General features: G+C 38.6%; 1 protein-coding gene across 2 annotated transcripts in view; it reads right to left on the reverse strand.

The window, feature by feature from the left end:
• Positions 1-339: 339 nt before the first annotated feature.
• Positions 340-13,421, reverse strand: part of si:dkey-71h2.2 (low density lipoprotein receptor adapter protein 1) — a 70,763-nt gene continuing 57,681 nt past the window's right edge. The window contains exons 9-10 of one of the 2 annotated variants that reach the window (XM_017710507.2): positions 6,977-7,005; positions 340-5,168 (exon numbers count right to left, since the gene is read on the reverse strand). In XM_017710507.2, the coding sequence (XP_017565996.1) occupies positions 5,122-5,168; positions 6,977-7,005 (76 nt within the window). In that variant the 3' untranslated portion in view covers positions 340-5,121. Of the gene's footprint in view, positions 5,169-6,967; positions 7,006-13,421 lie in introns of both variants that reach the window. The other variant, XM_017710508.2, reaches the window with a different exon arrangement.

The raw sequence follows: 13,421 nt of genomic DNA on the forward strand, positions 1-13,421 counted from the left end.
ATAAGCACTTTATTTAAGAACTTCATATAGCACTTTATTTTAGAACTTAATCAAACAACCCTTTGGCATGCTTAAATGGTTCCTTGTGTGGTGAAATGGTTCTTCAGATTGATGTAAAATGTGTTGTATGTAGTTCTATATAAAACTCTTTTGAAAGGGGTTCCATATAGCACCAGAAATAGTTCTGCTATTGTTACGATGTTAAGCTTGTGACAATAGAAGAACCTTTTTTGGTGCTATATAGAGACATTTTGAAAAAGGTTCTATACATAACCATATACCCAACACATTCTCCATCAATCTAAAGAACCATTTCACCATGTCAAGAGTGCTCCAAAGCTCTTTGAGTGTTCTTGGTTATATATGTCTTTACTAAAGAATCTTTGAAGAACCATCTTTTTTTTAAGAGAATGGGGGTGGGGGTGATTCTTTCAGAAGGGGTAGAGTTTTGTTTTTCTGGTTATGCCACTTCAATAGTATCCCCCCTCAAACTGAGTTTTGGATATAGAATCAAAATTATTACATGGCACTGATGTGATGAATAGTTAAAAACCCAGCCAAAGCTAGAAGTGCAGAAATAGACAGACCACTGAGAATTAACTCCATTCCATTAATGAGGTGATCACTGTCACAACCATAGTCAATTAATAATGGCCATTTGTGTTTTATACTCGTTTTGTCTTCACATAATAGAAAAAAACATGCTGTGGGAATTCATTAAAAAGGCGAATACACTTTCCAGCCAAATCTTGTCATCAAGAACTCTAGCCACAAAACACTAAGGGCATGTTCTCCCAACTGAGCTGTAATCAAATGAAAAGTGCTGTAACTACCAGAAGAGGCTTGCACAGTGGGAGAATTCCCTGTTGAATCGATTTAGCATTCCGACTCAGAGGGGCGCTGTAGGTGACCAAAATGCGTCAACAGTGATCATACTGCCTGACACGGCTATAAATCTTCCCACCAATTATCACTGCAGCCATCTGGGAGCATGTTCAAGAGCTCACAACAAAAAACAAGAAGTATGAGTCCTGGCTGTTTTTCACGTGACTGAAAATTGCAGCTTGGCTTTCTCTTTGAGTTGCTGTAAGAACGTCTTGTTGAAAAACTTTTTTTTTCCCATGAAATGTCAGTGGTTTCATTTATTGTTTTCTTACTGTACACCAGATTAAACTCCCTATACAATAGATTGCTGATGGTTGAGCAATCATTATTACATTTGTAGAAATTTAAACTTTGCATAGATATTTTAAAATAAGCACCATCCTTAGCAATGTTCCACAATATCTTATAGGAAAATGAAAACACATCAATAAGATAAGAAATGAGTAGGAATCATTCCAGTTTCTACAAGCAAAGAGCTTTTGTCACAAATTACTTACTTTATATTCTGTATACATATATATAAACATTTATTACTTGTGTAATGGTTCTCTGACATGATGTATATCTTTGACCAGCTGGTAGAAAACCAATCTCTTAATATTAATGATTAAACATAGCTGACAATAAAAAACAAATAACATTAGAGACATTAAGAGCATATTCAACATAATTAATCCAAAGGAGGACAAGTATAAACAGGAATTTAGATGTAAAAAAACAAGATTCAAATGACAATTTAAAACCAATACAATAAAAGAAAAAAGACTTTTGGTCTTTCATACAAGCTTCAAGTAGGACTCACATCTAGATCTATCAACATATTGCAAAAAAGAAGAAGTAAGCGAGGCTTGGAACCTCCTGCATGAACCTTTGCACCCACAGAAGAGAATGAAGAAATTTGAATATATTGATTTTTTCATTCTGGATTGACCTTGGACAGAAAGAGAGGACAGAGAGACAGGGAGAAATGAAGAGCTTTCACTGTGTGGCCAGCAGATGGATTTCGCAACTATTGCTTTGTGGAAATTGAAAAGAATGCCCTTCATCTACGGGAAAGCATGTCAACCTGTGCACATATCAGAGTAATCATCTTAAAGCTGCACACTGACACCTGCTCATTTTCAAAACAGGGATGCACCGATCCGACATACTGGGTCAGTATCAGTATCGGCCACTGACTTTTTTAAACAGGTAGAGATACAGTTTAACACTTATGGTCATCTTAAATTAGTAACCCAGTAATTACCCAGTAATAGGGCTGGCCTGAACACAATTAACAGACGTCGAATACTCGTTGGCATTTCCAAACCAGTATTTGAATACTCATTTTAACATATTGAGTCTATGGCCAGAGTACAAAGATGTAAGCACAAATGACAAAGCCTGGCCCTGTTGTACAAAAATAAAACTCAACATGCACCCTTCAAGTTATGTAGCAGTGACAAAGGAAAAATCTGAGCATCTGTAAATGGAATCTTCTATTCTTCCAACAGTCAAAACAACATAACATGTTGACAGTAGAGAAAGTAAGCTAGCTGCTTGGCCAGGTTTGGATGTAGCTATAGCACCCCTGCAATGTTCAGAATGCAGCTTGTCCTTATTTTACATTATACATGTCACAATTGGCCCCTCACAGTCTTGTCCATGTGTTCGTGTTGTGTTTTAGTCTAGTCCACGTGCTTCTTTGTTTTGGTTTTCACAGTCCTGCCCCCTTGTTTTGTGACTCCACCCCTGATTGTTTCCACCTGTTTCCCACCTGTGTTTGCCCTGGTCTGTGTTGGTCTTTGTTTGATTTGTTTGATGTGTATGTTTGACGTTCTGTTTAGGATGTTTGTATGTACTGTTGGAAGTTTGACGTTTTGGTACTATTTGGATTCCGTGTTTCTGTTAGTCATGTCTGACTCTCAATCTCTCCGTGTTGGCTATTTGAACCTGGACTGTTCTGACCACGGCCCTGAATTTGCCCAAAATAAAACTCGTTTATCTCAGCGTACGCATCCCCCTCCTAGCTCCCAGGCATTACAACAAATTGCATTTTGACACATTTTAACTCATTCTAAATTTGTGTTATTGTCCTTGCATGTAGTATGTTTTAATTTTCTAAAATAACAATCTTAGGGGTTTAGTTATTGCAGAGCAGCTCCTGCGCTGTACTAAATATGTGTGGAGGCTTCTGTTGTCTGATAACAGCACAAACTAGTGACTGTGATTTTGTTGCAAGATTTGCTCTTTGTGCTGAAGTTCTTTATCTGCTGTAAAACTGTTTAATTACAAAGGTGAAGGAGAAATCAGAGCTTATATTCCTGCCTGAGGTAGATATGTGATGGAGCTAATTCGGAGGCTGTGTGCTCCACATGTGATTTCTCAGGCATCTTCTTCTTCAGCTTCAATGGCCACATTAAAAGGGTTGCAGTGTCCTGCATTCTGAGGTGAGTTGAGAGAGAATTTATGATGCATTCAATTAGCCAAATATAATGTATTGGTTTTATTGTTATAATCTAAAGGCCTTTTCTGATTAAATGTATTGTTTAAGTTACACATTTTGTCACCGAGTCAAAAAAGATGAGTCATATGAATGTTAAGTTAAGCATCGAATGCCAGTGTAATAAATACTTGAGTATTCAAATCATTCGGGCCAGCCCTACTTTGTTAGTAGCTTTGTCATAGGCTTTTCCCTGTTAACCTCTGTTCAGATATCAGAATCACTATCAGGAGAGAAAAGATGGGATTCATGGATCCCTATTCTGAAAAACTGCTAAAACATAGACTTATTGCAATGGAGAGTGCTTATATTGTACAAGTTCCAACCTCAGCAAAGCAAGCAATCAGATTTTGCAAAAATGTATATAGGGCTCAGCTTCAGGGAAAGCAGACATTGCAAATATAAATGAACAAACTAGTACTATAAAACCCTGCTGCTATTCATCGTAATTACACATACAAACAATTTACAAATAACAGTTATGAACACACATACATGACAAGTGGACATGACAAGTCCTTTCTTAACATTTTCTACAGGAATGACTCTGGCCTGCCACACCTGAGACTTTGCCATTGCTTTACTGCCAAAGGAGCAACCTTTGTGTCTTCTGTGCCTTTCCCCTGCGACATTGTGCAGTTACCCTGTTAGCCTGATAAGTAAGTCTGTGTCACAACCATGAGGTTTGAATTCCAGAGATGGGAAACTGGCAGAACTCTTCACACAGTGTTATTAACCTCATCACTAAGGCTGGTGCTATTGTTCAGTATTTACGGTTGCGAGGAGCATTCTACAGCCATTTGAGCACTATGGCATCTCTGACTGTATTCTATTACTGTTTTCGAATAAGAACAATTGGTTCTGCTAGTAAACTTGGTGAATAATCATCAAACAAAGGTTTTGTATAACTGCTGTCCAAAAAAACACAAGTCTCCCTTTCTGTCAATCTTTATTTGAGCACATTATAATAATGAATTGACCAACAGAAGTCCTTGGAATAAAATCTCTTTACATTAACTTGCACTGGAAGCACTGAACATTTTGGAGATGCTTGTTTTTTTTTGGACAGTGACAAATGCAGTGTTGCAGTGTTTTTTGGAAACTAATCACATTATGACAAACTATAAAAGTGGTTAGAAATGCAGAAATTTGTAAACTTCACAGAATTCAAGGGTTTATATAAATACAACTGCATACAGACCTGCAAATATGGTCCAGTTTTACTTGACCACCAAAAAAAATCATTGTGTTTTGATAAGACCTGTGCAATTTTCTTCTGAATCAATATGGGCTTATCAAAAAGGACATTTAGCAGTACAACACCAGCCCCAGGGTCTTAAGAGATTATTGGAAATGTAAGAGCCAAAAAAGAACTTTGATGTCGAGAGATGTAGAACAGATCTAGGCTTGAGATGGGAGAACCCAGTTAGATGGCTAGGCTTTGACTGCAGGAAGAAAAAAAGAAGACATGTAAGGGGCTCTTTTGTTGCTGCCACTTGTTTGGTACTTTTTTGTTTATCATGAATGATGCATCTTCTACACCTTTCAAGTCAGAGATAAAGGGCAGTGTTCTTCTCTGCCCTCCAGAAGTGTGTCGGCGTTTGAAGAATACTTTGTACTTCGAGTGAAGTGCTGAGTATTGTAGTGTTGGATGAGGGTTCTTGACAGGCTGGAGTGTCTGTGCAAGAGTGTGTGTATGTGTGTTTATGCGGACTCTTCACTGCTGAAAGAAACAATGTCCTCTTCCAGTGGGCTTACAGCTGCATCCTCAGACACCGTTCTGGAGTGGGACTCCGCCAGTCTGACTCAGAAGAGAAAATACAGTAAGTTAAAAACACAGTGAGTGCATTAAAGGAATTCTTCAGTTACAGTTTTTAGATGTGACGCAAGTGTAGTTAATCAGCCAAGACATGTTTGGTGTCCAAATGTAATTTAGTTTAGTTTTGTTTAGATTAGCACTCAAGCTACCACGCTAACAATGCTAACAAAAAAGTCAATAGTCAAATCTTTTCTGCACATACATCCCCAAAACTTCTCTCAACTCGCTCAAACTGCATCCAGCTCCTCATTAAGGTCCTACAACTTACTATGAGCTATAAAATGTAACAAAACTTTCTAGCTGAATGCCGTAGAAAGCTATTTTATACAAGTATTGTGCCAAATTCTGACTTCCCTGCAGAATCCCTTCTGTGTGCGCACATCACGCATGATCACTAGATTTCTCTCCGAGCCATCCCAATTGCTTTGTCCTCCACCATCTAAGACTACGAAAACAATCCTATTTTCATGATCATAACATGAACATAAAAACAGGCACAGAATCACAGTGTGTGTGGGAGTGACAGGTATTTTAGGGAGCTTTGGCACTGGCCTTGCACCAAAGTGGGTTGGAAAATAGCTCTGTGCTGTTGATTTCAAATGCCACTAATGTGCATCACCCACATTAGTGCAGAACAATTTATCTGTGTTCATCTATAAAAAAAATAAATAAATAAAACTGAAATCTGATGATAACTTGGCTTATTACACGATTTTAGTTGGACATATGTTGGCATTACACCATTAAGCTGTGCTTGAGGCCAAAGCCTCGCATCTCCAAAATGGTAACTTCATAGCAGACCAAAGAAATATTAACTGCATTGTTTGTTTTCTTCTCATGCAATGATACCACCTGGGAGGGTGAAGGCTAGTGCATACTTCCTCTGAGACACATGCAGCTGCTTTCATGCAGTCACTAACACAACATCATTGTACAGCTCAAACGGGACGCCTGGTCCATTAACATTAAGAACATTAACTTCTGTTATGTGAGCTAACAAGCACCTGCATCAGTGGGCATCATAGAAGCTTGCAATGAGACAGTGGGCAGGCCATTTTACCAACCCAAAAAAGAACAAGGGCAAATATCTCTTAAACTCACTACCATGGATGGCATTGACATCATCTGGGATCAAGCTTGTCATCCTCCAGTGATAAGACCAATGCTCAATGAGTTGTACCACTTGGGAGCCCAACTTTGATGTATGTTTATGGAACAAAAGCTCATTCCAAGTAACCTTGGACAAATTCTATTGGATCATTCATGACAAAATCCTAAAGTACAATGTTAAGTCCTCATCATGGTCCATGTTAATGAAAACCAAGAGAGACCAAGCCAACTGACACAAATACTCCCAGCTTGTGTCCTGTCTGGCAAAACTGTTTGTAGAAGCAACATGATCACAAATCCTAACACATGCATTAGCAACATCAAATGCATCACTTAATGACTTCTGATGGAAACACAGTGTTCTGCCCATGTCAGAGCTTTATTACAAATAATACAAACAGGAGATGTGGCGAATGCTGATCAGGAGCTTATTAAGAATAACAGGTTTGAAATGAGCAGGCTACATTTATGTAAGAATGAATGATGGCTGTTTCTGGTACATAAACCTACAAAAATGTCACAAGTGGACCACAACGAATACTAAAATGCCAGACAAATATAGGATATGACTCCTCTAATGAAAGTTTATTGGGTGTTTTTAATGCTGTGCTAAAGGCACAGCACTGATGTATTATGCAGTAGAGAGAAGATGAGTTCGTTTTTCCTCTCACCTCACTTACCTGTGTCCATCTCCTCCACCTCCATATTGCTGCATGACAGGTAACAAAGATACAGTTTGACATATGCAGACATTAAGTCATAATTAAAACATCACATTAAAGTGCAGACTGGCTAAAACCTTTCCACAAACTCGCTCTCTTTGAGGACTAACCTTTAAAAACCACCAAACTTTGTGCAAACCTAAGCACTGCATCTTCAAGTGATTCGGGATGCTTTACTGACAACAGTGCTAAAAGATCTTCTTCTGTGTTTGAGACAGCTGTCTACATGCTGCTTTGTGCTAAAATAAATGGGAGATAACTACTTGGATGCATCTCATTTACTTCAGTGAATCATGGGCACTTTCCTCATTGCATTACTGTAATAACGGATGGCCCCCGCTGCCAAGACCAGGGCTGATTTCTACCTGCTGGACAAACTCACATTAATGCATTGGCATGACACCAGTGTTGACTGCTAGCGTGGGCAGGAGCGCACATGATTCATTGCTCTGATCATTTATATGAACAGAGCTTCTGTAATATTTGCTCAAGAGGATGCTGGGTAATGTGCCCAGCCTGTCAATCTTTGTATGCATCTCTGTTTATGACATGCCAAGACTGACAGCAGCCATAGTGCAGAGATATTATATCATATATCATAGAGATATTATAACTGCTACACCACTTCAATACTGCTATACTATTATAGTAAATGCTATACTACTAAACTACTTAAATGCAAATAATTAATTACACAATTATGTATGTAATTATCTTTACATTCAATTTGCATTCTATATTTGCAGGTTTGAGTCTGAACCTTCACTTTCTTCCCATTTTATTGACATTTTTTAATTGCATGTTTAAATGTTTTGGCTTTTTGTGGATGTCAACAAATTATTTATTGGCGCCCAATACAACTATCCCAATTAGCTGCCCATAAGTACGCAATTAAGCAATAACTAGCATGAATTTAGCAGTGTCCAGAGCACTCTTGTGTTTTAAGCATCCCAATCTTCTGCTTAATGCTGTAGGTGTTCATTATCATACCTTTTGTAAAGACTTTTCAAGCCAAAAGCTGGTAACTAACATAACCCAACCAGTAATATAACTAACTTGATTACAGTTTATTAATTAAGCACATTTCATATAGATCCAATACTCAGCTAATGGTTAGTATCAAGATTCTTCTTCTTCTTTTGGCTGCTCCCTTTAGGGGTCGCCACAACAGATCATCTGCCTCCATCTTGCCCTATCCACTGCCTCCTCTACTTTTACACCAACCATATCCATGTCCACCTTCACTACATCCATAAACCTTCTCTGAGGTCTACCTCTTCTCCTTCTACCCGGCAGCCCCATCTCCAACATTCTTTGACCAATAAATCCACTATTCCTCCTCAACACATGTCCAAACCATCTCAACCTGGCCTCTCTGGCTTTATCTCCAAACTGCTCCACCTTCACTGTCCTTCTAATCTGCTCATTTCTAATCTTGTCCATCCTTGTCACTCCCAACGAAAATCTCAGCATCTTCATCTCCGCCACGTCCAGCTCAGTCTCCTGTCTTTTAGACAGAGTCACAGTCTCCAAACCATACATCATAGCAGGACGCACTACTGTCTTGTAAACCTTCCCTTTCACTCTTGCTGCTATCCTTCTGTCACACATCAGCCCTGACACCTGTCTCCACCCACTCAATCCTTTCATTCCTCTCCTCTCCAGTGCAAACCTCCACCTCTCCAGATTCTCTTCCACCTGCTCTCTACTCTCACCACAGATTACAATGTCATCTGCAAACATCATGATCCATGGAGCCTCCTGCCTGACCTCATATGTCAACCTGTCCATCACCATTGCAAACCAGAAGGGGCTCAAAGCTGATCCCTGATGTAACCCCACCTTCACCTTGAAACCATTTGTCACTCCAACTGCACACCTCACCACTGTCTCACTATCCTCATACATGTCCTGCACCACCCTAACATACTTTTCAGCTACACCTGACTTCCTCATACAGTACCACAGTTCCTCTCTTGGCACCTTATCATATGCCTTCTCTAGATCCACAAAGACACAATGTAGCTCCTTCTGACTTTCTCTGTACTTCTCTACCAACACTCTCAATGCAAAAATTTCCTCTGTGGTACTCTTTCTGGGCATGAAACCAAACTGCTGCTCACTGATCTGAACCTCTCGCCTTAGCATTCCTTCAACAACTCTTTCTCATACCTTCATGGTGTGGCTCATCAACTTTATACCTCTGTAGTTACTGCAGCTCTGCACATCACCCTTGTTCTTAAAAATGGGGACCAGTACACTGCTTCTCCACTCATCAGGCATCCTCTCACTCTCCAGGATTTTGTTAAACAACCTGGTTAAAAAGTCCACTGCCTTCTCTCCTAAACATCTCCATACCTCCACAGGTATGTCATCTGGACCAACTGCCTTTCCATTCTTCATCCGTTTTAAAGCTGCCCTCACTTCCACCTTACTTTTTCTCTGCACTTCCTGATCCACTATCTCTCCCCCCATTGTCCTTCTCTCTCTCTCGTTTTCCTCATTCATTAGTTCTTCAAAGTTCTCCTTCCATCTACTCAACACTCTCTGTTCACTCACTAGTACATTCCCCCCTCTATCCTTTATCAGCCTAACCTGCTGTACATCCTTTCCAGCTCTATCTCTCCGTTTAGCCAAACAATACAAGTCCTTTACTCCTTCTTTACTGTCCAGCCTCTCATACAGCTCATCATAGGCCTGAACCTTTGCCTTTGCCACCATTCTTTTCGCTATGCGACTAGCCTCACAGTATTCCTGCGTACTTCCTTCATTTCTCTGGTTATCCCACTTTTTCTTAGCTGCCTTCTTCTTCTGAATACTCTCCTGGACTTCCTCATTCCACCACCAACTTTCCTTGTCTTCTTTCCTCTGACCAGACGAAACACCCAACACATTTTTGCCAGTTTCTCTCACCACCTTAGCTGTAGTTTCCCAGTCCTCAGGTAGCTCCTCACTGCCCCCAAGGGCCTGTTGCAATTTTTCCTTGAACTGCCTGCAACCATCCTCCTCCTTCAGCTTCCACCATCTAATCTTTGGCTCTGTCTTCACTCTCTTCCTCTTCTTTGTTTCTAATCTCATTCTACAGACAACCACCCTATGCTGCCTTGCTACACTTTCCCCTGGTACCACTTTACAATCTCCAATCTCCTTTAGGTGGCATCTCCTGCTAAGGATATAATCCACCTGTGTGCACCTCCCTCCACTCTTGTATGTCACCCTGTGTTCTTCCCTCTTCTGAAAATACGTGTTCACCACAGCCATTTCCATTTTCTTTGCAAAATCTACAACCATCTGACCTTCCGCATTTACATATTATACACAAAAGTGTTTTGGAAAATAATTAATGCACTCTAGCACTAAAGTACCAGCTACTATCTTGTTAAGGCTTAGTAAGTGCATTGCAAGGGCATTACAATGTGTCCCTATACAGAAGACACATGTTCCTACACAACATCTCCATCAAAACCACATCATAATAGAATGTATTCTACTTATGGACACCACACTTTCAAAAGAATTACCCTTGTTAACAATGAACCATCAGTAAAACATAATTAATTTCAAATTAGAGCTTTTTGTTATTGCCAGAGATAAATCCTGCTTCTAATGAATGAGAATGAATGAACAATGAACACCAGGAATCAGGGACTAATACTTAAGCCCCATTCAAGCTGGATTAGTTTTTCCAATAATGTAATTTGTAAGGGATTCAAATGGCCAGTTTGTACAGAATAAAGTATCTGTGTAATTTCCCCTACTTATCCCAGATAACCCGGATAACATCACAGCTTGGACATTCACTTTAGCATTAAAATTAGAATTAAACACATTCAAACAAACAAAAGCGAATGTCCAGTTAATACCAGGTGGAATAGCATTAGGCTAAATAAGTGGGCTCACTCAGCTTAACAGATGTCATTTAACAGGACTGAAATTGCTCTGCCTTGTGAGAAGTACTTTCATTTTTCATTCTCCTTCTAATTAGCCCATCATGAAAAATGTTATATCTTATAGCAGTCCTGTTTTGAATTTGAAGATAAAGGAACTGTTGCCAAGACAAGCTCCATTTCAGTGATTAGCCATGTCTACTGGTGCTGATGTCTATTACTAGGATTTATTACATTACTGTGAGGTTGATTTGAACAGGACTACTATTATTTGAAAAGCTCTCAGTTTGACAAATTACATAAAGTAATTGCCTCTTAAACATTCTTGGCAAACCTGTAAAAACTACAGACATGGTGGATTCATCTTAGATTAAAATCATGTATCTTGTCAGTAATCACTCAAATTACAGCACCCACCAGGTAAAAGTAATCCAGCAAAAACAGAGCTAAGGATATAGTTTCATTATCCAGGGCTAGAATTTACAGACACAAAAGCCTCAAAGTATTACTAATCATTTGTTTGATTTCTAGAATCTAAAGCCGCCCAAAACTTGCCTGGGCTCAGTTAAAAGGTAAATGATCAAAGATTTAATATAGAATATAAACCCATCTTTAATTCTACATGTTGTGTGGTTCAAAGCAGGCTAATATTTAGTCGCAATGAGCATGTCCCTTTTTAGATGAGAGTGAATTATTGAATGTTATACTGCCCTCTCTGAGTGCTGAGTTAAATATCACTCCATGCCTATGGTAAGCATGTCAGCCTGAAACAGCTGAATAAGATAGTGTTACCTAATGCAGTTTATCTTATGAGACACATGATTCATAATGTGACACCTGTCATCTCCTATTAACGTTAAATGGCAGTGTTGTTAAAATGGGGGAGGATGATTAAAAATGAACAGCGGCACTACTTTTGAACCCTCTCTCCCAAAGCAGAGAGGACAGCTGAAATAAAAACTTAAGCCACTGAAGTTTCTGTGGGAGCATAAAATTTACATGATCCACAAAGTGGACTCGATTTAAGAAAGAACTCAAATCCTTTATAATGTAGACTGGTATAATCACTGAGTCATTCTTCACAAACCACAGTTTCTCATTTCATGTCATAGGATTATGCGTATTGAGAAGAGAAAGCAGTTCTGTGTTCTTGTCTTTGTGGGCTGAAAACCTTCCATAGAGCCTAAGGCTGGCCCTAAGGGGTTCTCAAACTCCTGACCCCAAACCCAGAGCTCTTATCCATCACACTGTAGTGTCTTATTCAATACATTGGCAAATACATTAAAATCCCTGCACCGTTTGGATCCCTGGACTATGACTTGAGACACTTTAATGATTCTTCATTGTGTACCTATAGCTGTTGGTAATATAATGAACCTTGATGAAGTCTCGTGGAACCATTCAGAGATTTCACATGATAAAATGATTGCATTCAGAAAGTCATATTGTTTTCAAGAACACTTTAAAGCCAGCTGCTGTTTCGTTATGATAATTCAGCAGCTTTATACATGGAGTGGGATCATTTGTAGTGTTTCACACTATTAAGTAATTAACATCATGTATCTGGAATGTCAATAAGATTATCAAATTGGCGGCTTTTTTAGTACTATAAACAAGCGACACTAATCAATTTATCCTTAAAACAAAGATAACATAATGGTGCACGTCTTCACCCTGGAGGCTCTGTGATTGATCATCATCTTTGTAAGAGCCACAGGCTATATTCTATTCATTTATAAGAGATATACTAGCCCTACACTTTTATACTCTGCAGTTTGGGGGGGTTTAGAGCCTTAGAACAGGCCAGTGCAGCCGTATATATATATATATATATATATATATATATATATATATATATATATATATATATATATATATATATATATATTTACACAGAACGTAAAGAATGTTTTTTCCTTCTCATGCAAACTAATAATTTTTGAGATTTGTGATTTCTTTTGTTTTGTTTTTTTAAGACAATGACAGTATGTAAATTTGAAGAGACCATCAATTTTCCCAGAAAATGTCAGGTGGCACAAGCACACATTCATTTAAAATATGATATTTTTGTATTGGTATTTTATGATATTTAAATTTACCCCTACTGAAAATGTGTATAAATTAGTCTTTGTACTTAGACACTCATATAGACTTGTCCTTGGAGTCAAGTTTACACTTGTTTTATTTGTTAAAGTAAATGAACATTTTTACTATAACAAATTCCTGGGATCACTTGACATTGAACACACTGGCCACTCTATCTTAAAAGCATGTCAGAATAAAAGTCTTTTGTTGGTGGTTTTGCCACATGACATTTAGAAATTAGAATTGACTAACAAAGGTTTTGCAATCAGTTGAATACTTTTAAAGCTCCCCTATTTTGCAACACGATGTTACAGATTTCAAACCTAAATAAATGTCCACACTTACTTTTAGATCCTAATTACTCAGAAGAAGCTTAATAAAACTAACTATATAAAGTCTTCATAAAACCAAAAACATGCAAACATGCAAAA

This window comes from Pygocentrus nattereri, chromosome 4 (assembly GCF_015220715.1).
Source record: "Pygocentrus nattereri isolate fPygNat1 chromosome 4, fPygNat1.pri, whole genome shotgun sequence".
Taxonomy (NCBI): domain Eukaryota; kingdom Metazoa; phylum Chordata; class Actinopteri; order Characiformes; family Serrasalmidae; genus Pygocentrus; species Pygocentrus nattereri.